Source organism: Danio rerio, chromosome 20, assembly GCF_052040795.2.
Source record: "Danio rerio strain M-AB ecotype USA chromosome 20, GRCz13ab, whole genome shotgun sequence".
Lineage (NCBI taxonomy): Eukaryota > Metazoa > Chordata > Actinopteri > Cypriniformes > Danionidae > Danio > Danio rerio.
The window spans coordinates 28,759,963-28,785,000 of NC_141040.1; the positions used below are offsets into that span (position 1 = coordinate 28,759,963).

Here is a 25,038-nt window from a genome sequence, read left to right on the forward strand (position 1 = left end):
CAATTTCTCTTTAACACATTTCTAAACATAATAGTTTTAATTACTCATTTTAGTTACTAATTTCTTTTATCTTTGCCATGATGACATTAAATAATATTTTACTAGATATTTTTTTTACATTTTTAAGTGATATGATATAATATTTTAATGATATTGACCCCTAAATTGGTTTAAAAAAAAAAAAAAAAATATATATATATATATATATATATATATATATATATATATATATATATATATATATATATATATATATATATATATATATATATATATATATTATTCTATCTAAAATAAAACAAATAATACTTCATTTGCACATTGTATAACAATTTGCTCATCCCCCAGTGAAGGGTGTAGGTTTAGGGTTGGGGTTTGGGGGCATAGTCCTTTTAAAAACCATATGTTTTCATACGAATTAGCCACTTTTTTGCATTGTAAAATTGTTGGGTTCCATACAGTCAATTTGTGTTGGGACAACATAAAGGAATTAAGTTAACTTACAAGTTTTTACAAATTTAAGTGGATTGAACATATAACAATTAAGTTATTGCCAAAAAAAACCCCTTAAGAATTGTGTTGTTTTAGTTAATTTTAAATAAGTACATTGTTAAAAAAAAGTCGAGTTTTTGGTAGCATCAACTATTTTACTTTTTGTCACACTTAAAAAAAATTATGTTTACTGTTTGTTCAAACTACACTGTAAAAAAAGTAGCAAGGCAACTTGCTGCAGAGCCTTTTTGAGTTGATTCAACCTTCAACCCAAGTACTGCACTTGACTCGATTTGAGTAAACTAAAAAAGAGCTCTGCAGCAAGTTGCCCTACATTTTTGAAAATCTTGATTATGAGACAATTTTTTGTCAACTTTTTTTTTACAGTGTAGTTTGATCAAACTGCAAACATCATTTTTTTTGAGTGCGACAATGAGAAAAATAGTACCAGCAAACTACTTTCAGCTTAAAAGTTTCAAAATAAAGGTTATTCATTGGCATCCATGGTTTCAATTGCATAAAAGTCCTTAATAGTCTAAAAAGTTGCTTTACATTCCTTTTTTTAAGCACTAATTATGCTTTTAAGAACCTCAACAAGTTATTTTTATGGGATCACTCTGAACCCTCCTTTAGGAAACTTTAAGTCTAGAATGATTTAGATGTTTAAACATTTCAGCATATGCATATGTTAGCACAAACTCAAAGAACAGCATTGTAGGAATACTCTAATTTATAAAATGCATGAACACTCCCTCAACACTAGAAAGGTTCATCCTTCTCTGCACTTTTTCTGTCCAAACTGATGAGCGATAAAGATTATGAGTGATTAAAAAAAAAGTACTCTTTAAGATAGAGTTGTTGGTATCAATCAAAACACACCAAATGCAATGTATGGTTACCCTATACAGTACACTTCAAGTATACTTAAAATATGGAACTACAAAGACAGAAAACAGCAATTCATTCACTTTTTTTTCAGCTTAATTCCTTTAATTAGGGGTCACCATAGCGAAATGAACCGCCAAATTATCCAGCATATGTTTAACGCAGCGAATGGCTTTCCAGCTGCAACCCAACACTGGGAAACACCCATACACTCTTGCATTCATACACACACTACGGCCAGTTTAGCTTATTCAATTCATCACATGTCTTTGGACTGTGGGGCAAAACTAAAGCACGCAAACACAGGGATAACATGCAAACTACACACAGAAATGCCTACTGACCCAGCCGGGGCTCAAACCAGCGACCTTCTTGCTGTGAGGCAATCATGCTACCCACTGTTCCACCATGACGCCTGAAAACAGACATTTACTAAATCATTTTCCTGTCTTGTTGCATTATTGTGAAACCAAGAAAGGAAGTCCTGTCCAGTGTACATCTGGCGTCTGGACTGTCCTGCAGTCGTTGTTTATTTCTGTGCGCTGTTGTGAGCGTCATCGTCTGCTGGTTAACAACAGAACGTTATCTGAGTTTACTGCTCTCATTTGCTCTTTCACACACGAGTGCATATGTGTTTCTATATATGTAATCTGTCACCTCCTCTGCAGTCTGCTTTGAGACTGATTCTGCAGGGACACTGGAGGAAGTCTGGGGGAAACTGGGACAAATATCAGCCACAGACAGCTTCATTCTCCACACCGCAAACCAAACTATTCTTTTAATGGATCTGGAGTTTGCTTAAAGCCTCTTTCACACTCGCTCCTTTTTTTCCGCTCTCCCTTTCAATCTTCTTTTAAAATAAGTTTTCTTTTTACCCCACACTTTATGGATTGTACACCCTCAATCCGCCCACAGCTGGTTCACAGAGAATCTGACTTTTTTTTTTGTTTTACAGTCATTTGCTTTTTTTTTTCTTCAATTGATGTGGTATAATCTATTTCAGATAAACCACCCTTGAATGGCATGTATAAACAAAAATGTGATTTATCCCTTTAAATGTTGGGTTTCCCATGTCTAAGTGAGCAGTTCTTGGCCAGGATAAGATAACATTTCAAATAAACTGTCAAGCCTTAAAGGGGGAGTTCAGCAAAAAAGGAAAATTATGTCTTCTTTAACTCATCCTTTACTTGTTCAAAACCTGTTTGAAGGTTATCGAAAAAAGTTATTTTGAAAAATGTTATCCTTGACCTACATTGTATTTTTTTCCTATGGAATTCAATGAGTGGTCCTTGAATTGCCCAGCCAGAGCCCAGACCTAAATCCTGTTAAACATATTATGGAGAGATCCGAAAATGGCTGTACATCATCGCTTCCCATCCAACCTAATAAAGCTTGATTTCCAAAAGACAGGTGTTCCAAGCTTATGGAATCATATTCAATAAGACTTAAGGCTGTAGCTGCAAATGGTGCATCAACAAAGTATTTAGCAAAGGCTGTGAATATTTTTATGTGATTTTTCAGCTTTTTTATTTTCAATAAATATGCAACAATTTCAAAAATCTTTTTCACATTGTCTTTATGGGATATTGTGAGTAGAATAGTAGGGAAATAAAGGAAAGAGAGTAGGAAATAAATTAATTTAATCCATTTGGGAATAAGGCTGCAACATAAGGAAATGTGGACAAAGTGAAGCGCTATGAATACTTTCCGCATGCACTGTATGTTTTTTGTTCAACAGAAGAAGCTCATTTAGGTTTTAAATCATGTAAATGATGGGGTAATTTTTATTTTTGGGTGATCTTTCACTCTGATGCCTAGAGATTAAACAGCACATGACATGTTGTCTCACGGTGATTCTCAACAAGCGAAGGAGCTGAAAATCCTTTTGAGTTAATATATGCAAAAGAGATAATAAAATCATCTTTGAAATTAGAAAAATGTGGTCACGAATCTTACCCTTGCTGTTTTCCTGTGAGAGAATGCTAATTAGGTCAACCTGCTGATCTTGTGTGTGTGTGTGTGTGTGTGTGTGTGTGTGTGTGTGTGTGTGTGTGTGTGTGTGTGTGTGTGTGTGTGTGTGTGTGTGTGTGTGTGTGTGTGTGTGTGTGTGTGTGTCCGTGTGTGAAGCCTGAAGTCTGGCCAAGTAGCAATGGAGCTTAACTCAGGAATCCAGTTGTTATCTGCTCTTGGCGATCTCAGTGCTACTCCTCCTAGTAAAGGATAATCGCACCATTTGCTCACCCACTCATTCCAAACCTGTGTGCCTGAAAATGTACACCAAATAATTTAAATCTAAAATGAAGGTTTTTATTATTTACTCAACCTTAATTTGTTCAAAACATGTTGGTTTATTGTAGAACACAAGAAAATACTAAAGTATGCTAGAAACATTTATAATTTAATTTAATTTAATTTAATTTAATTTAATTTAAATTAATTTAATTTAATTTAATTTAATTTAATTTAATTTAATTTAATTTAATTTAATTTTTAACAGAAAAATAAAGAAACTTATGAAGGTTTGGAACGACTTTAGGGAGAGCCAATGGTGAATAAATGTTCATTTTGGGGTTAACATTTTTTTTAATGCATTTAATTCAACTTTAAAATTGTTGGGGTCAGTAAAATTTTATTTATTTATTAAAAAATAAAGCTTTCCATGCTTACTAAGGCTGTATTTATAATACAAACATAAAGTAAAAGCAAATTTATAGTTTACATCAAGACACTGACAATATCGTTTTCAGAAACATGCATTTTGAAGGTTGCATATATAAGCCCCCAAAAACAATGTTGTCACGTAAATGAACGGCCAAAATGCATATAAATGATATCAGCTTTTAGTTATAATAAGCTAAAATGCCTCCAATACGCAGCTCAAGTCAAGTAATATTTTTCTCATTTTCAAAGTTTACTTTAAACTTTAAATTTAGTCACCAAATAATAAATAAAAAAGAAATAAATAAAGGTTTTGAAAGACATAAGAATGAGTAAACAATAATAATAAAAGTTTGGTGTCACTATGCCTTTAAGACTATCCCCACTAATGAGGGTCCCTGAGGGCTGCTCTGTGTGACCCGTGTTTAAGCAGTCCAGCTTCTAATCCTTAATCTACAAACATGGTATCTGAACTTTGGCCTCACTTGTACCAAGCAGCAAGGGTTGACTAAGGGACGGAGCCTGAGAGAGAGGCTGCTTTACTACTGTACTCCTGTCCCTCAGCAACTGTAGGGGGGAAAATGAAATGAAAGTCTCACACCCAGAGACACATCAGTGAACGAAAAGCCGCTATGTAGGTTTTGCGCTCACACTTTCTCTTTCTACTTCTCATCCTTGGTTTTTTCAATGTCTTATGCTCCATTTTCCCCCCCTTTTTCTCTCTGTCACAAAGTCCCACCCTCCTCCCGCCCCCCGCTAGTGCCATCATCACATGCAGCTGTCGAATGATCGATGTCGTCTCTGAAAGCTGTCAAGAACTCCCTTCTTTCATTCTAAGATGAGAAAAAAAATCTCTCATAAGCAGCAGGATAGCTTAAGAATCACCCATGTATTTTGGCGCCTCAGGTTGTGGTAAACTGGGTGAATTTACTCCAAGCTATTTAGGTTATTTTATGATAAACGTGTTGCTAAAAAATCTCAAATAAGCATAATTTAGTGTGTTTTCTCCCCTTCTTTCAACAATGACTGAACCCCTCTTTAAGTGCATATTAATTGCATTCACTGTGGAAATCTAAATTCCATTAAGACTGCTCTTAATCCATGTTCTGAGTGCATATTGACAGAGCTTAAGATTTGGCGGGTTGATTTCTGTAGTATTTTTGAACTCTAGATGTCAATAGCTACCAATTTCCAACATTCATCAAAATATCTTTTGTGTTCAACAGAATAAAAGAAAAACGTAAGCTTTGGAACCCCCTGAAGGTGAATAAATGGTGAGTACATTTAAATTTATAATGTGACATTTGTATAGCCTGTGCAACAATTCAGTATTGAGGTTAATAATAAATCGGGTCTGAATTTGCTGAATATAAGCTGAAAAAAGAGTTGTGATTGTCTATAGCTACATTATCATTCCGAAGTTTGGGGTTGGTTCCGTTTTAAATGTTTTTGAAAGAGGTCTTTCAAGGCTGAATTTATATTTATTAGGGATGCTCCGATTAGGATTTTTGCAGCCGATACTGAGTACCTATTCCTTGTCAGATTGTCTGCAGATATCATAATGTCAAATTTAAGACTTTTTAAGACCTTTTTAAAACCATTAAGTATTAAATTTAGGACCTATATTGCAATATCAAAAACACGCACACACATAAAGAGAAAATTCAAAATCACAAAATAGTGGTAACATAAATGTATTCAAATTGAACAGTACTAAAGACAGGTTAGATGCACTATTTAACTACAGAAAAAACAAACAAACATCTTAAGGCTGATTTATACTTTCGCCTGGCACCACATTGCGCACCTCACGAAACAGACAAGGCTTTTATATTTGATGCGTTCGCCATGGAGATATTCTTTTAAATGATTGGGGGCGGTCAAAAGAAACAGATAGTAAATCAGACAGATAAACAGAGAAGTAGAAAGCTTCCAGAACTAGGTCATATCATTAATATCATTCAAGATAAGTGTTTTTAATTACTTTTATAATTTATTATAAAGATTTTTATAACCATTCAAGATTTTTAAATCTTTTTTTATCTAAATTATGCATCACTTGCTTTTGTTCATATCTCAGACAGTTCTACTTATATAAGTTAAATATTAAATGTCAACAGATCTTGGGTTGCTCTACAATTGTATTTTTTATTATGGCAAGAATAAAAACAGAAAAGAAGTACACTTACTAAAAATACTGATGTTTTTTATTTTGGCCACTCAACAATTCACACATTATTGTCTGGCTAGTTTAGTTATCATCAATAAAGCCTAGAAATTGGGCATCAAAATATTGTAAACTGATGGGTTCATATATTCCTTTCCAGTAACAGTTGAAGCCCCCCTGTTTAATTTTCCACAATTTCCGTTTAATGGAGAGATTTTTTCCATACATTTCTAAACATAATAGTTTTAATAACTCATTTCTAATAACCGATTTGTTTTATCTTTGCCATGATGACAGTAAATAATGTTTTACTTCTATACAGCTTAAAGTGAAATTTAAAGGCTTTACTGATTAATTAGGTTAACTAAGGGTAATTAGGCAAGTTATTCTATAATAATGGTTTGTTCTGTAGACTATCGAAAAATATATAGCTTAAAGGGGCTAATAATTTTGACCTTAAAAGGGTGTTTAAAAATTGATATAACTGCTTTTATTCTAGCCGAATAAAGATGTAGCATTAGATGTAGCGTTACATGGGCATCGGAAAAAAAAATGTGCAAAAATATTTAAGACCTAGAACAGCGAATTTAGGGCTTTTTAAGGCCTTAAATTTAGATTTTCAAATTTTAGAGTTTTTAAGACCCCACGGAAACCCTGCTTGTCATAGTGATATGGTTGAAACAGAGTACCGATTCTGAACCTTCAAGCTTTATATAAATTTGGCATAGCATAAGTACGATTAGCCTTCAAGAATGAGATCATACATGTTGTATACATGTAATGGTCAAAAAATAGATAAACAATGGTAAGAAAAATGTCTAACAATGCAATTTGGAAACATTGCTTATGTGTTGTAGCACTGCTGATGCATAATCCAGGGGCGCGCTCGTGCATCTTCCTCTGAGTTTGTTGTAAACTTGTAAACAAACACTGGCGATCAGCCAGATTAACATGTACCAATTGAGTTTTGGAATGTGATTATCGGCCGATACCGATCTGTTGCTGATCGATCAGAGCATCACTAATACTTATCTATTTTATTGATCGAACATAAAGTAAAAACAAGCATAAAAGCCTTTTTTTACATTTCATATTGAGGCGATAATAGCATGTTGTTAGAAACATACATAGTAAAACCCATTTTCAAGACATTGGTAGATCAAGCCACGCAAAACTATGTTGAATGGATGAAAAAAGACTTTAACTGTTGTACAAATGCTGTCTTTCTGCTCAAGTAACATGTGATTTATACTATTTATTGAATGATAATTGTTAATATTGTGAGTAGCAAATTTCAGAACAACTTGGTGCTGTTTTTTCCCCTCTTTTCAACAATGACAGAGCTCTCTTCAAGTGAATATTAATTCCATTCACTGTGAAAATCTGAATTTCATTAAGACCGCTCTTAATCCGTGTTCTGAGGAGCTGAGTGCGTATTGACAGAGCTTAAGATTCGGCAGGTTTACACCTCGCTCATTTAAAAAGCTGTCCATCAGGGTGTTTATTCAGTGAATGTAAATTCACCCCCAATTACCATTCAGTTCCACGCAGCTTTAAATCCATAAAAAAAGAGACCGAAATCTTCATCCTAGACAATTCAGATGGTCACAATAACTTAATCCCGAGATAATTAAGACAAGTCTGGTGAGGACAGTATTTGGAATGCACAACACTTCAAAAGAGACGCGATTTTTGTTTGTTAAAAGTTTTTTTTTTTAGTTTTACGTCCTTAATTTGCATTTCTTTCCCTCCTGTCACATCCTTATTATCCCAAGCTCTTGCCACATCCACTATGACTCACTGTGATTTAGAAATCCCCACTAATTCTGTCTGTATCTGGGTTTCCTCTTTAATGTTACACATGCATGGTGTCGCCCACATAAAATACTGTCATTCTTTGATACCATTAGGAAGTTTCTATAAGATTTTTTTTTTTTACGTTTTAGAAAGTAATCTCTCATGCACACCAAGACTCCATTCATTTCTACATAAACAGTAAAAGCAATAATGCTGTTAAAGTTATTATTTAGACATTTATTAAATTATGTTTTTTTTTTTTTTTTAAATACACTACATTAAGCTTAAATTCTTCATTTTCAAAAGTATTCCATATGACTTCAAATTGGTGAAAGTGCTTCCCATAGGTTTGAAATATACTTGGGGTGGTAGCTGGATTGAAACACCATTTACCCACATCAAATAAATAGTTAACTATATGTGACAAACAAAACATAATTAAATGTTTAACAATCATTTTATTTATTATTACTTGCAAGTTCAAAGCATAATTGAATGCATAAGCTTTTTAGATAAAAAATAGTATTTTTAACATAGCCTAATGCCATCATCAAATTAATAAAATATACAGCAAATGAGAAATTATTTAAATATGGCAAATGCGTTGATTAACCATTACTAATGGCGTATTTACAAAAAGTTTGGGGTCAGTAGGATTTTTAAATGTTATAAAATAAGCTTCTCCTGCTCACCAAGGCTGCATTTATTTCATCAAAAATACAGTACAAATTGTAAAATTGTGTTATTGCACAATAAAATAACTGTTTAAAAGAAGTTTATAATTTAATTTGATTATTTATTGCAGTGATTTTAATGATGAATTTTCAGCTTCATTACTAGAGTCCTCAAAGTCACGTGATCCTTCAGAAATAACTCTAATATTAATAATTGTTGTTATTATTATTATTATTATTATTAATACATTAATTTTCTTTTCGGCTTAGTCCCTTTATTACTCTGGGGTCTCCACAGCGGAATGAACCGATAACTTATCCAGCATATGTTTTAAGCAGCAGATGCCCTTCTAGCCACCCATCACTGGGAAACATTCATACACACTCATTCACACACAGACTTATACACTACGGTCAATTTTAACATACCCAATACACCTGTCCCACATGTCTTTGGACTTGCGGGGGAAACCTGAGCACCTGGAGGAAACCCACGCTAACAAGGGTAATTATTATTATTATTATTATTATTATTATTATTATTATTATTATTATGGTAATAGTGGGGTGAGGCAGTGGCGCAGTAGGTAGTGCTGTCGCCTCACAGCAAGAAGGTCGTTCAGTTGGCGTTTCTGTGTGGAGTTTGCATGTTCTCCCTGCCTTCGAGTGGGTTTCCTCCGGGTGCACCGGTTTCCCCCACAGTCCAAAGACAAGCGGTACAAGTGAATTGGGTAGCCTAAATTGTCCGTAGTGTATGAGTGTGTGTGTGGATGTTTCCCAGAGATGGGTTGCGGCTGGAAGGGCATCCGCTGCGTAAAAACTTGCTGGATAAGTTGCCAGTTCATTTCGCTGTGGTGACCCCGGATTAATAAAGGGACTAAGCCGACAAGAAAATGAATGAATGATTATGGTAATTTCAATTGAAATTACATAAGTAATAAATAAATATTTAATAAATAAGTATTGAACAAAATTACTTTTTTTTACATTTAATAAATGCCGCCTTTATGAAAAGAATTTTATTTAAATTATAAAAAATGACCCCAAACTTTGACCGGTAATGTATTTTTTGCAGCCATCTTAGACAAATCATTTGTCCTCTCGGAATATATAGCAAAGTTTTTCTGAGATTCAAGAATGTATTACAGAATGTATATCTCACTCTTACGACTGTGCGCGCCTTGTTAACTACAAAGCCAAGTTAAAACAGGCTTAAGTAAAAAGGTAATGCAAAAACCAATATGATTAATTTATGACAGCTTTATAAAGCAAATGTCAAATCCTGAACTTTTTAGGAAATTTTGAAGCCCGGCCGGACAAATTTTTTTAGTACCAACAAGGAGCACCCCACTGTCTATGGGAATGCTGACAGGTCTCGTGCACACAGAATGAAACAAGTAAACGAGAGAGATTTTCCACTGCTTAATCGATCATGGATGTTTGGTTCTATTATGCGGATACAATATAGTGTAAAAGGATGATAATAACAGTAACAAAAAACGTGTCACTAAATATACTTGGCCGGTCGTTAATAGAGTATACCCAGGTGGCGCGCCCAAGTAAAGTCTATGTGTGTGAAGCACTGGGTGATCTGACAAGTTACAATGTACAAAAAATGTTGTTGTTGTATTTTTTTTAAGCATTTGGCTCCTGACATTGATATGCTTCACTCCGAAACTGGTACCACACAAATATTTACTTAAATCAAAGCCTGTGCGATGTGACAATCATCCTAAGCAATATCTCTCAATATACAGTGCAGCCCTATGCAATTAATTTTTTTTAGGGTTATTTATTTGATAAACACATCCGAAAGTACATTGTTTATTGGGAACAGAAACCTTGTCTGTAACATTATAAAATGCCTACTGTCACTTTTGATCAATTAAACCTTTTAAAATCAAATTTCTTTCAAAAACACACACACACACAAACTTCTGCACTGTGTCTCATTTCCGCACTACCTCTCATGCAGTGCTTCTGCATATCCTTCAAGGGCATGTATCATCTTCATAACCCATTACTTTTATGAATCACTTTTTTAATGAGTCCTACTGTGTTTCCACATTGTACAACTCGCATGATTTCACCATTCATTTAACCTCTGGAAGCCACAGAAAGAAACCGAATGACTTTAAATCCCTCTCTTCAGTGTCCATTTTACAGTAAATTCACCGTTTTCATGCCCGGACGGAGTAAAATGAGCCAACAAAAATGATGGTCAGATCTGATGCGCACTTGGAAGAAACAGAAGGAAAGAAAACTGAGTAATTGTGCGGTCAATTTGAGGTCTGTTTCCTCTGTTCTCTGATTGGAAAACAATGGACAACAATTAGATGGAATCAATTCTAGTCTGATCTTCTCTTCTGGAAAGCAGACACATTTTTGGGGAATTACTGTAACGGAACAAAGGAGAATGAGGGTGGATGAGGAGAGTGGAAAGTGCTGCGGAGGTAAAGACTATAGTGAATGATTAATGAATGGCATATGTGTCATCATAGGAGAGGCTGCACATTTGGCCTGATCCGCAGCAGCACAGCTAGAGCCTAATATGTTTCTCTCATCTACCCAAATTTATTTCTCAATCTCAGTTGACTATTGTAGCATCATGACATTACAATCAAGCAACTTAAAATCAGTGCCATATGGTTTTGTGCGCATATTAAAAACACAAAAGGCTGTGGTTTATTGCAGTGCTCAGTTCTGCCATGTGACAGCATGATACTAGAGTAGTTTCTGTGATGCACATTTTGCTGTATTATAACATTATGCTATAATATTGCATATTACACTTTACACAACAGTTCTGTCTGGTTCTCGAATTTGATTGCCTGTGATATTCTGCAATCTCAGAACTCATACAGCCTCTTCACCTGTGTGTAATACTCTGCACATAGAGTGACAGCAGATCCATATACTCACTATAGTTTGTCAAATCGTCACCTTGGAATTATAAGGGTCTATCTGCATTCTGAATGTTTTTAAGAAATTCAATTTGACAAAAAAAAATGTCAGATAGAACTTTATAATTCTAAGGGGATGTAATGTTGCAGCTGTTAGACAACATAATGTACTTTTGAGGCTTTTTTTAGGTTAGAATGTAGCTGTTTAGATTGAAACTATGCAATTTATTTATAAGGATAGTGCTTACTTTTTAAATATTTATAATTTCAGAGATATAGCGCATCTGGATCCATCAGCCTGTCATTAAGCAGAGCAAAGATGGTTGATATTGTCCTTCCACGAGATGGCAACAAAGACCGCATAATAAGCCTTTAGAGGAGAAAAACTTTATATAATTTTTTAAAAATTATAAACATAATTTATAACTACAGCTGATCAAAACATTATAAAACTGGTGAGTGACAATCTAAGTCGATCTCTCTCTTTTGTATGGTATAGTGCTGTATATATCCCATAATATTTGTATTGTATTTAGTGTGAGATGGGACTCACATATCAGGAATGTATGTATTTTGTTTTGGCCACTCTTGGTATAAGCCTGAGTTACTTTTTGGTTGCACATCTGTACCCAAATGAGTCTCCGGTTTTCGTTACTGCAGACTAGTTCAGTAAACAGAAAGAAAGAAGAAATGCCCGCATGTGTTCAGCATTTTTCTTTATTTTAAACACAACAGTAATCTGGTAGTGTTTGCGCTGCTTTGGCTTTTTTGGGGTTAATTATTGTGATCTCCTGATTGCAACAGAGAAACACTGGGAAATCTCTCTAGAATGATGGCATTATATTGAAATTTCATTTTCATTGCGATGGCATCTCAAATGTCAGCAAAATCGTCTGTTTTTGTCATCACTTTAGACATTACGCAAGAGAATCATTCAAATACTAGCTCTAAAGTAATGTTGGTAAATGAGCAACAGTTTCTGCTGTCCTGGCGACGACTGCATGTGTGAATAAATGGCGGAAGAAAGTAGTTCCTCATACAAAAGGGTTTTTAGACTCTCTGTGTTTGATTTTGGTTTTTTATACACACAATTATGCAGTCGACCTGTTATAAATGCAATATCACACTCAGAGCAATGAGAGATGACTGTATATCGCAAGGGTGGGACACTAGGCATGCCTCCCACCAGTGCCGATAAACAGCCATATCGCACTGCTACTCGTGTGCTATTGCTCATGTATATAATATCTTGAATATTATACATAGTATACCAAAATACTGTAATATTTAATAATATTTAAAATCATCATTTCATACAAAAAATCATAATAATCAAAGTAGTTCTGCATTATTGTAATTATTATTATTATTTGGCATTTTGTGTACTGTAAATAAAATTACATTATACTACTACTAAAACTATTACAATTAACAATACATGTCTTAAATCATAATGTGAATAGTATTATTAATAATATTAAAATCTTAACAATAATAACAATAATAATTATTATTATTTAATACTTACTAATATTATTATTAGTATTATTCAATTTGATAATTAAATAATGTCATAAACAAAAAAGACAAAAATGACAAACTTTTAACTAAGTTTGTTTACCCCCAGTTTAATGATTTAATTTAAAGCTTTTTATTTTTAAATTTTTCTTCCTGTGGAATTTCGTAGCTTTTTGTTTTTCAGGCTTGAATTCTTGAGATTTTAAAGATTTCATAGTGTCCAGATAAATTGCATTAAGCATTACTTTTTTACTAAATCATACAGCACTAACTTTGATAGTCTCTCTCCATCTCTTTTTGTTCAGGAAGTTGAGCACATCCTGTGATTCTACCTGATTGAACTTGTCCTTGAGCATATTTCCTGTTAGATCGACTTGCCTCGAACTCCCTCCCACCTTTTTTCACCCTTGTCTGGCCTGTGTAAATAAGTCATCAATGGCGGAGGAATCGCTGTGCTATTCAAAAAGAGTGATGGCCGAGGAGAGGAAAGAAGAGTACAGGTGCTTATTAGAGGGGCGGAGAACATAAAAAAGAGAGAGAGATGTAGAACAGCTGAGACCTGCTTCTGTTACTTCCAGCTGTAATTACCAGAAACGTTATGCCCATTCAGACTCAATTCAAGCACGTGGCAACTCACACTTTTTGAATATCCAGTCTCAAGGTCCTTACACATGGAGTCCGAAATTCTCTTCAAACTTTTTTGTATGTTCAAAAAAAAAAATAAGAAAAAGTCCTCAAGATGTGAACTTTCATCCACTAAAAGAAATAAAAATAAAAATAATAAAAAACATTTCCGGGTGAATTGTCTACATCCGTACTAAGCATGTTGAGAGGTGTTTTGACAAATTAGAGCCACCGTACAAGCAAATAGTAATGCTGACTTGTAACTCTTTATAAGTGAGATTGGTCTGGAGTAAGTCGAATTGTGGAGCCTATGCATTTCTCTGTAAATTATTTTTGTTTCATATTTAATTCTACTTATTTCCTTATGCTTTCTGGAGGATGTTGTATTATGTTGTGTCCGACTATTTGCGTATTTTGAAATGGCCTTTGTAACCCCCCTTATTTTTTTATTTATTTATTTTTTTGTGTTTAGGTTATTGATTATTTCTTATGCTAAAAACAATAACAAGATTATTAAAAAAAAAATCCAAAATCGGGTCTGATTTGATTAATTTTATCTCGCAACACAAAGAACATTTTGACAAATGTCAAAAGTGTGAAAAAATAAAATACCGACAGTTTGGAGTCCAACTTAGATACCAAAGTAGACTTTTGAATCATTACAAAAGTTTCTGACTCAGTGTATGGACAGTGTATGGAGTTAATTCTTGAATTAGCCAGAACTGCCACAATGCTCACTGAATAATAAAAATAAAATAAAATAAAATAAAATAAAATAAAATAAAATAAAATAAAATAAAATAAAATAAAATAAAATAAAATAAAATAAAATAAAAATGTATAAATAAATAAATAAGTTAATTAATTAATAAATAAATACACCTAACCTCAGGCCACAGAAAGAAAGAAAAAAATGAACAACTTTAAATTCCTCTCTTTAGTGTCAATTTTACTGTCAATTTACAATTTTCATGCCCAGATGAAGTAAAATGAGCCAGCAAAAATGTAAAATGAGCCAACAAAAATTATCATCAGATCTGACACGCACTTATAAGAAACAGAAAGAAAGAAAACAGTGACATCAATCAATCAATCAATAAATAAATAAATAACCTCATCTGACCGAAAACAAAAAAACATCTTGTCTGATTGTGTGCTTAGATTAAGTGAGATTGAAATGCCACCTTGCAGTAATAAAAACACATAGAAAAGGGAGGAAATGAGAAGAAAAAAACACCAGAGAATGACAAACAGCTCACTTACTAGTGCAGGCGACTGAAGGGGGGTCGGAGAGGGCTCTGTAGTAGCCGTCCTCACAGTCACATCTCCACGAGCCCTCTCTGTCATTATAACTGTGTGCGGGACAACGGGAACACTGAAGATCCTGAGATGAAGACTTGTAGAATCCACGACCACAGGCTGCATAGTGTTGGAGAGAAGTAAAAGAATTAGCATGTGTTCACATTTTAAAATGATCTAGTGTTTGGATCAGATTTCTCTTTTATAAAAATTTTATTAAATAGAGTGCAAATGGATACTTTTAGATAATCATGTCCATGTGTTTATGTCATGAGTATTTATTCTAACCTAAATTCTACTCATTAATAATATAATATAATATAATATAATATAATATAATATAATATAATATAATATAATATAATATAATATAATATAATATAATATAATATATACAAATAACACTTTATATAGAATATAGTAACACTATATATAGTAAATATTTTTTTCATTTGTTTCTGTTTTATTATTTCTCCAAAGGCATTTGAGCAAAAACTTGATTGAAAATCCTGATAATAACTTTTGAACCCTAACATTTTCTTCCAGGCCATAATAGCACACATTCAGTCAGTCATATGTTGCCTCAATCAAAGGTCTAACATCCCTGATCACCCTGAAAGCACTAGCACGCCTTCTTTCGCAGCACCTCTAGCAGTCAGAAATGTCCTAGAGGCAAGGTTACTGTGGAAAATAGGAAACTTAAATGGATTATTTCAGTATTTCACCTTTTATGAGGGGAAAAAAGGACATCCCACCGGCAGCCAGGGATCAGAGACAAAGCAGAAATTAGGGCCATATCGCTTTGGGCTATGCACAAGAATCACCCTCGCACGTCCCAATGACAACGAGTCATTTACTCCCACACTTTATTTCATACGCCCATATGGGCTGAATTTCCAATGAAGCACTATCATCATATATTACTATTTGCATTATAATTAGACAGCATTAAACGCCTAATGAAATGATTTTTTATTCTTGTATTGAGTTTTTCCTGCCTTTATTATTCATCACATGAAGCTTTTGTGTTAATTAACCTTGTGAAAAGAAGCGAATCAAAAAAAAAAAAAGATAGAGAGTCTGGGGTGACTCCAAAGTCCGAGGTATTTTCCTGGTTCACATCAGTAAGCAAAGAGAAATAAGCTATTTTCGGTTTGGCCTTTTGGTCGGCACTGCTGAGAGATACTAATCCACACTTAGCAGCTGTTTGCTTAAAACCCCCTTCAGCCTAAAGAAGGAATCGGGCCCACATGATTTTGCTTAAACCCCAGCCACGCCTGTATCCCCAGGATAAATATTACTTTGTTCACAGCTATGCATTTTAATCATTATTACCAGGGACGCGACACTACTGATTTTCAATTCCAGACTCAGTTTTTAGATCTCAGTAGTTGCATTGTTGATTTAAAGCCTTCCGAAAATGGACGAAATGCTGCAGCTTTCCGTGACAGGACTAAAATGGAGATCGCACAGGAGGTCGAGAGATTTCCTCATTTTAAACATCACCTTGTTGAGATGGAGGGTGGCTGAGCGGTACGGTATCCCCATTTCAGCTACATGAAAGCCCTGTCACTGCGTATTTAGCTCAGAAGCGTGGCATGGTGTGGCCGTGCAACGTAAAGAATAAGAGCCTTCTGAGGCAGAGAAGTGGAGGAAAGGGATGTGATTTTATCTGGGATCTTTCTCAACCAGTGAGGACTTGTAATTGAAAGCAGCAAGTCTAGCTCGTGCTGTAAAGAGGTGGTGCTGGCAAAGTTTAATGTCAAATAGGTATGAGACGATAATAGTTTTTAAGGTCTAGCCCGGTTTGGAAAAGTCAAGGTTCAGATTCTCATTTAACACGTTTTTTTTTTTTTTTTCTAAATCAAGTTTAGTAGCGCAACATGATAATGTTTGGTTGATTTTTTTGTAAACCAACAATGCTTTGTGTGTAAACCATTATTTATAACAGTCATTCTTTAAATTACATTGGGTAACACTTTATAATAACTACACCCCATGAATCATTTATTAAGGATTAGCAAATAATGAATTCATTATCTTTTAGGCATTGACTCTACATTAATAAAGCATTAATAAGCAGTGTATAATGTGCTGAATAATTGTACTTTCATACTTTGTTAATCATTTTTTTCTTTAATAAATCAAGTATTGCATTATTTAAAAACCAGTTGTTTAAGCGTAGTTGGTTGTTTTTTAAGATCATTCATTATTCATTAATAAGATACATAAACATTGATTTCAATAGTTTATTAACCATTTGCTTACTCATGCTGAATTATCTTAAAAACCACCAACTACTCTTACATAAAAATTGGTTTGTAAATAATGTAATACTTCATTTAGTAATGAAAAATAAATTATTAACAAAGTATGAAAGTACATTTAATAAGCACAATATATATGTGGTTGTAAGTCAAGAATACAGCATTTGTAGCAGCAGATAATGAATTTACTAGATGCTAATGTGTAGTAAATGATTCATAGCGTGTAGTTATTATAAAGTGTTACCTTACAATGTTTGAAACAGTCAAAATATGGTCAACCATTTGGTAGCGCAGGCAGTTAAAGGGGTAAAGTGAGAAAAGGTAAGAGAAAAAAAGGAAAAGAAAAAATGAAAAAGAAAAGCTGCTGGAAATGTAGGGAAAAAAGAAAACAAACTGTTAAAGAAAAGGTTAGAGAAGAAAGAACAGGAAAAGATTAGAAACAGGAATGAGAAAACAATAGCAAGAACTTTAAGAAAAGTAGCAGGGGGAAGGAAAATAAAGAGAAAAAAGAACAGGAAAAGGGAAAAAGGAAAAGACAAGAAAGGTCAGGTAAGTTAAGGAAAAGTAATGGGAAAAAGAAAAGTAACCGATCAAAGAAAATGCTAGCAAAAAGTAAGAAAACTAACAGAAAAAAAAACAGAAAATAAAAACTAGAGAAAGAAAAAATACAGGAAAAGTAAAAAGGAGATGGAAGAAATAAAAATAAAGAAAAAACATTTCTCTAGTATAAGCTGGTGTGTCTGTTAGCTTTAGCGTGAGCCGTTGTGTATGGGGAAAAGATCCCGCCTGAGCCTGAGAGCTCAAGACCTGGCCACGGGCACTCAACGGCTCTCTGGTGAACACGCTAAGATTAGCACCATCACAAATCACCAAAACAGGAGGACTCTCCACTGCCGACACGGCTGCCTTTTTACGTCTCTGAAGTGGGGACGGTTTATTTTTACATCCGCACGATCAGGATTTGTTTATTGCCGTGTCTGAGAAGCCAAAGTATCCCTGAGTTGTTTACACAAGCAACCAACCAGCAAATTAGGCCTCAAATCAAAAGTAGCGCTGACACGGGGGCCCGCCTGAGAATCTGCCTCCTCTCCACCTCTCTGGCTTTACTATGAGTGACATGCACAAACACTGCCATTTCTGAAGCCCAAATTCCTGCCCTCCAAAGCCAGACGTGCAAACACTGGCAGTGAACTAGCCAAAAAAACATGCTGTAGCATTGTGCTAACGCCACCAAGGAGATAAATGATAGCTTTGTTTTCCCCCATCCTGACAGCTTTATTTCTGTGGGAGAAAAAAGATGAGGCTTGCCCAATTATGCCTCCTTCTGCCATGCTGCATAATGTTTGCTAGCATGTAATCATGACTGAATTAGCGCTACATGACCCCGTGTGCCAGCGGCTCTTGAGAGCATGGTAACCGATCTATGAAACTGACACTGAGACGATATCCTCCACTTAACTGCCCATTTCTGCTCTGAATTGAGAACATGTCTTGCCAACAGAAGCGTCTGGCTGCTAAAATGCGAAACGGAACAGAGAAACACTAGCTTAGGCGGGTTTAAAAAGTGCGCTGAAAGACTTGGGTTTATTGGAGCTGCCACTAGCATGAAGGCGAGCTAATGGGATGTGCTTGTTGACATGGACACGCAGAGCAGGCAACAGCAACCTCATTTACTGCACAAAGAAATTAGTCGGGCCCCTTAGAAAAAGGGAAAAAAACAGGTTGATGTTAAACAGAATAACAGAGAAAGAGATTAAAACAGCCTGACATTCCTCCCAGAGTCTTTAGCAGGCGGCGGGTGCCAGCGTCAGTAATTTACCTTTCAGTGGTCAAGCCCTCTGGTTAAGCTAAAGGGGGAAAAAACAGGTCTCTCTGCGCTTCTTACATGCCACTGATAATGCAGGAGGAATTTGCTATTAATGTATTACAATCTCTCATATGTATTCTGTGCATAATGTAAATGATAACAGCATCCAGATGATTGGCGCAATAAGAGTGCATAATCTTTTGAATAATAGCGAGTTTGGAGCAATTAATCCCTCTTGATTTTTTAAAGACGTATTAGGATTTAATAGCCACCCAGAGGTAAAATTCAAGATGATGTCCAGCTGAACTGCACAGACTGCTGACTTGTCTAAAATTAGCGTATTGACTACGGAATTCTCAAATAGTTCTCCCTCTGGGGAGGGTGAGGAAATGTCCTAATCACAGGCTTTCCTAAAGCGAGTGCTGGTTTTTCTCTTGCTCTCGCACTGTCAGTTGTTTTCTCTTGTTGGTTTTCTTCCGATGAATTTCCTATAAACCTCCAGCTTGCCCTTTTTAGACCTCAGTATATTATTGTCTGATCTCAGTCTATGTTCAGAATGGAAAAGTAGTTTGCTACTTACGGAACACAGCACAATACACACAATATATTCCCTAGTGAAAAGTAAGTGTAGTTTACTGTGTGCATTACTATAGAATGTAGAGTTGAGTTAGAATTATTAGCCCCCATGTTTATTTTTTCCCCCAATTTCTGTTTAACGGAGAGCAGATTTTTTTTAAACACATTTCTAAACATAATAGTTTTAATAACTCATTTCTAATAAGCGATTTATTTTATCTTTGCCATGATGACAGAAAATAATATTTAACTAGATTTTTTAAAGACACTTAAATACAGCTTAAAGGGACATTTAAAGGCTTAACTAGGTTTATTAGGTTAACTAGGCAGGTTAGGGTCATTAGGCAAGTTATTTTATAATGATGGTTTGTAGACTATCAAAAATATATAGCTTAAAGAGGCTAATAATTTTGACCTTAAAAAGTTTTTTTTTTAATAAAACTGCTTTTAATCTAGCTGAAATAAAACCAATAAGACTTTCTCCTAAAGAAAAAAATATTATCAGACATACTGTAAAAAATCCTTTCTCTGTTAGACATTGTTTGGGAAATGTTTGGGAAAATGTAAAAATAAATGGGGGGATGATAATTCTAACTTCAACTATATATTTTGATATAATTTTACCAGATGACTTTAATAGCTCCATTTGCAAAGTCATTACTTAGGATGATTTTGTAGGCAAGTGAAATATAAATATATTTTCACGTAATTTATACATACAAAAAACTAAAATCATAAATGTACACAATTTTGCAAATATTAAAGTGAAATAAACCATGCTTTGTGGTTTTCTGGAAAGAGCAACAGTATTCAGAAACAGAAATTGAATAATCAAATGTAAAATAGCACAGCATAGTATTCACCATATAAATAATTTAATAAAATCCATCTTTATGAAACTTCTTTATGCACTACTAAAATGCTTTAAACTCTCTTCAAATGGTTACACAGTCACAGGCCCTAAAACACATGCAGATGATAAACTTTCACTCTATAACGGTTCAATTCTGCAGTGTCTCCACAAATCTCATATGTTTTGACCTGTGGTTTCTGGTCATTTACATTACTAGTGAAATATACATTATACATTTATATTATTTATTTTATTAGTGAAAAATACATCGTGATACATCAAACAATATATATTTGCAGCCCTATACTGTACAATAAATTCTTACCAAAATTGTGTCTTGCATAACAGAGAATTAAAAATTGAAGGCCACCTAAGTGTACTTAAAGACCTAAAAGATGTTTGTAAAAACAATTAAGCATACCTTTGTGAAGTGTACTTTGCATTTATTTATATTTTATTTTACTTAACTACTTATTTATTTATTTTTATTTGTTTGTTTATTTATTTATTTATTTATTTATTTATTTATTTGTTAATCGCGATTTACAGCAATTAAGTGTTAGTAAACACTACATTCACCTGAATTAAATAAATAAGTAAAGAAATAAATAAATATTAAGTTTAAAAAAGTTTAATCATCTGACATTGAAATCAAAAAGTACAAGTAAAAATATAAATAAACTAATTAAATCCATCACACTGTTTATGGAAGGTCAAGTCCAGCACGTGGCATTGTGGGATACAGTATCTCACACAGTGTGCTCAGTTGTATACAGCACATTTTGGCAAAAATAGTAGGTCATCTGCATATTTCATATACAGTATAACATGTTCATGCTGTGCACAGGACAAACACAATCTTTCAGCAGCAGTGAAAAACATACTAGTATTTTCCTGATGTGAAGTATCCAAAGAGAACTAGGCATTATGGCTGCACAATATATAATTTCAGCATCGATATTGCAATGTTTAATCGTGCAGCTTTACACCGAATGCAGGCTAAACAAACTGTGACAGAAAACACTAGCACTAAGAAAGCATTTAGGTATGTCCCATCACAACTTTTTCCATCATCATTATATTTTACAGAAAAACCAAAATGCTTTCATACATGTGATTTGAATGACCCTGGATGCAATCTCCCTGCAATTGTTATAAATGCTGGATTAACATTCAAGTTCAAAAAAGTTATAAAGGTATATAAGTCAAAAGTAATTCTATATAAACATTTTTTATTTAGTATACTATACAGTGTAGACTCTATACTATAATGTTATTTTATTTATTATTATTACATTTCTGTACCTTAATACTGCTAGATTCCACAGAAAACCATAACATTAATGCCTTTTTTCATTTGTACTTTAGCACAATTATATTTTTTGTATTGTACTTTATGCAGATACTCCTCTACAAAATAATCCCAATGCAAAAACATGAATTCCATCCAAATAGATTTATACAAGATCTTGTGAAATTATATTCATGTTGCAATATACATTGCAGACAAACTAAAAAGAGGCAATATTCTTATATGCAGCCCTACAAGGCATTTATGAATGAATGGAAATAAAATTATGAAGTTATGGAAATATATAATAATATAACATAAACTTGTTTATTTTAAAACCTTTTCTCGACCAAACAATGCTTTAAAGGAGTAAATAAACTACGCCGGCTTTACATTTTCCTCCAAATTACACATAGTCCACTTTCAAGCTATGAAAAGAAATGGTTATCAATGGATGCTATTATTTCCAGCCCTGATGAAAGCAGCCTGAGAGAACCTAAAACCTTTCAAACTCACTGAAAGCCTGTTTCCATGCTGTCAGGCCTTGTGGAGCAAGCATTTTAATCTTTCCTTCTAAGAGGGCGAGAAATCTACCCAACTCCAGGAAACAGGCAGAGGGCACAAAGGAAAGGGGAAAAAATCAAAAGGCAGCAAGAAAGCAACACACCAGGATGGGGTCCGGTTTTGGCCCTATACCCTTTGCGTTTCTCCGACAGCTGCTAGACTGAGACGGAGAGCCGTAATGGTTACAGGAATGAAAGTTGAATTAGAGGGTTGTGAAAATGTCAGATTAAAATGTTAAAAGATGGATCTTGTTCGGAGTTATTCATGCTAGTGCCCCCACGCATTACTGGGAGCGAACAGGTTGGATTAGGGGTGTGTTTCTTTACATGCAGACAAGAATCTCATTCATGGCAGCTACCTGTGTCGAGGAGAGATAAGTAGCTTTCCATCAGAAACAAAGAGAAGATTAGCATTCTCTTACACTGTGCTGAAGGACACACTGGGATGCCCTCTGAAGCCCTCAGAGAAGAACAAGAAAGACTTTTGAAGGAAGAACGGATCAAAGCCTGTCAGAGCCCTCTCCTAAATATAGTTAAAATGTTAACATCATGAATTGTGCCAAAGAGCAGCGGTTCACTTAAAGTAGTCGTTTTGGTGCCAGATGTACTTATTTTAAAACAGGTTACATGTTTTCTTGAAAAAAAAAAAAAAGAACGTCTAAGAGGAATGTAAACAAATAAAAAAATCCAAAGCTCTAATTGGCTGGTATTTCTTCTATTAATTCAAACAATGCCTAAACACAATATGGTTTACAAGAACGATCAAATTGCAAAGACAGCATTGTAACTATATGACATGTAATCTGATGCACAGGGCTGTCCTTTTACATCTTAGCCGCTCATAATAAATGTTTTCAGTGTTCAGTAATTCAGTTCACAATAAACGATCCCACAGGAACAGCATATCTGAAAGTGAAGTTTGACTAAACATTAGTTTTATAAATAAATATATTAGCGGCAGCATGATCGCTGGTTCGAGCCCCAGCTGGGTCAGTTGGCATTTCTGTCCGAAGTTTGCATGTTCTAGGTCAGAGGTACCTAAACTTTTTTGTTTGAAGGGCCAAAAACCATATATCATTAAGAGCTGTAGGCCGAAGGTAAATATATCAAACTATATTGCATTAAAGTTGCCATGGGTAATTTCCTAATTTATTTCCTATTATTTCAAAATAAATAAAACATATTATTTTAAACTCTATTATTTAATGCAGTATAACTTTTAAAATGATAACTCATAGCAATAAAAAAAACAATCACATTTATAACACAGTGGAGTTCAATGGTGAATACACAAGCAGAATTTGCCTTTGGCTTAATTTGCTCACCAAAGTCTCTGCATTGTTGGGTGACAGTATTTACATTTAAACAAAATCTGATTAATTAACAGCATTTAAATGAAATCAAACAAATAAACAAAGTGTTACATTAAATTTGAATAGACAATCTCTTAACAATTCCAATCATTCTCCCTCTCTTCTCAGATGGAATAGCAAGCCAAATCAAAGGTTACCACAAGCAAACTTTGGCCGGCAGGCCCTAGTTTAGGCATCTCTGTTCTAGGTGAACATGCGCTAGGTGAGTTGGGTAAGCTAAATTGTCCATAGTGTATGTATATATGTCCTAGTAATCCAGGTTGGGGGTTGAGCGTTGGGCTAACAACCCACCTCGTAAAAAAAAAAAAAAAAAAAAAAAAAAAGATGTTACAAAACACAAAGATGGTATCAACTACGATATAAACGGTGCTTTAAGTAGATAAGAGTAAGTAAACATATAAACAAATTGATTAAAATATTTATTTTCTTATTAGATTCATTTCTCCAGCTTGTTTAATGTCCAGACAGACCTATAGACTTTATCTTCTCAATCCTGATCTCATTGGCAAGGTTTTCTAGACCAAAACCTAAAAAAACAGCTGTTAAATTCATCTGCATACCACTATAAATAAATTTTTCCTATGTAAATACAGCAAATATATCATTCCATCTTTTCACGCATAACAGCACTTCTCTTTTACATGTATATTTAAAACAGAAGAGGATTAGGAATGGTGTATGGTATCTGTGCAATTACTGCTAAATGCATTATGCTTTTGACAGTCACATTTGTGTTGGCTGGAGGTGGTCATCGTCTGTGCCAAGAACAGATCTTTCAACTTGCTCCTCATTTCTCATGTGAGGCAGACTGCAAATAAAAGTGATTATGTTCAAAATACTGTCTGGACAGACAAGAAATTGCGGCAAACTACTGAAAGAAAAGATTTGTAATATGGTTTTGCTGTTAAACAGACCAAAAAAGTAAGATCTATTTCAGTTAAATGAAACAGCTCATCTCATCCCCTCAGCATCTGCCCAGATGGCTTTTCTGGCATATGATATGTTCTGTGATAGCGCAAAAGAAGGAAACATGAAATGTCACTTTACAGTGAAAAGGAACGCTTTTTAGAACAAAGCAGGCTTTTAGGAAAAAAAGAATTGGGCTTTGACCAGAATTTAAAATGCCTTAGGAAAAATGCTTCCTTCCAAGTGTAAATGTTGGTCGCTTGTTTGCGGCTGATTGCAAAACACAAAATATAAGCATAACCCGAGGCGTCTACACTTCCTCTTCCACATCATTCGGCCTGATTTACTGCACTGTTAAGCAAATGGAAAACCAAGAGGAATTGAA

General features: G+C 34.3%; 1 protein-coding gene across 10 annotated transcripts in view; it reads right to left on the reverse strand.

Moving 5' to 3' along the window:
* The window catches only part of epha7 (eph receptor A7), a 150,571-nt gene that overhangs the window by 110,139 nt on the left and 15,394 nt on the right, over positions 1 to 25,038 (reverse strand). For all 10 annotated transcript variants that reach the window (XR_015517793.1, XM_087297369.1, XM_087297370.1 and 7 more), the window contains 1 exon segment: positions 14,982 to 15,137. Coding sequence is in view for 9 of the 10 variants with exons in the window: in XM_087297369.1 (XP_087153495.1) it covers positions 14,982 to 15,137 (156 nt within the window). In the remaining variant the exon portion in view is untranslated.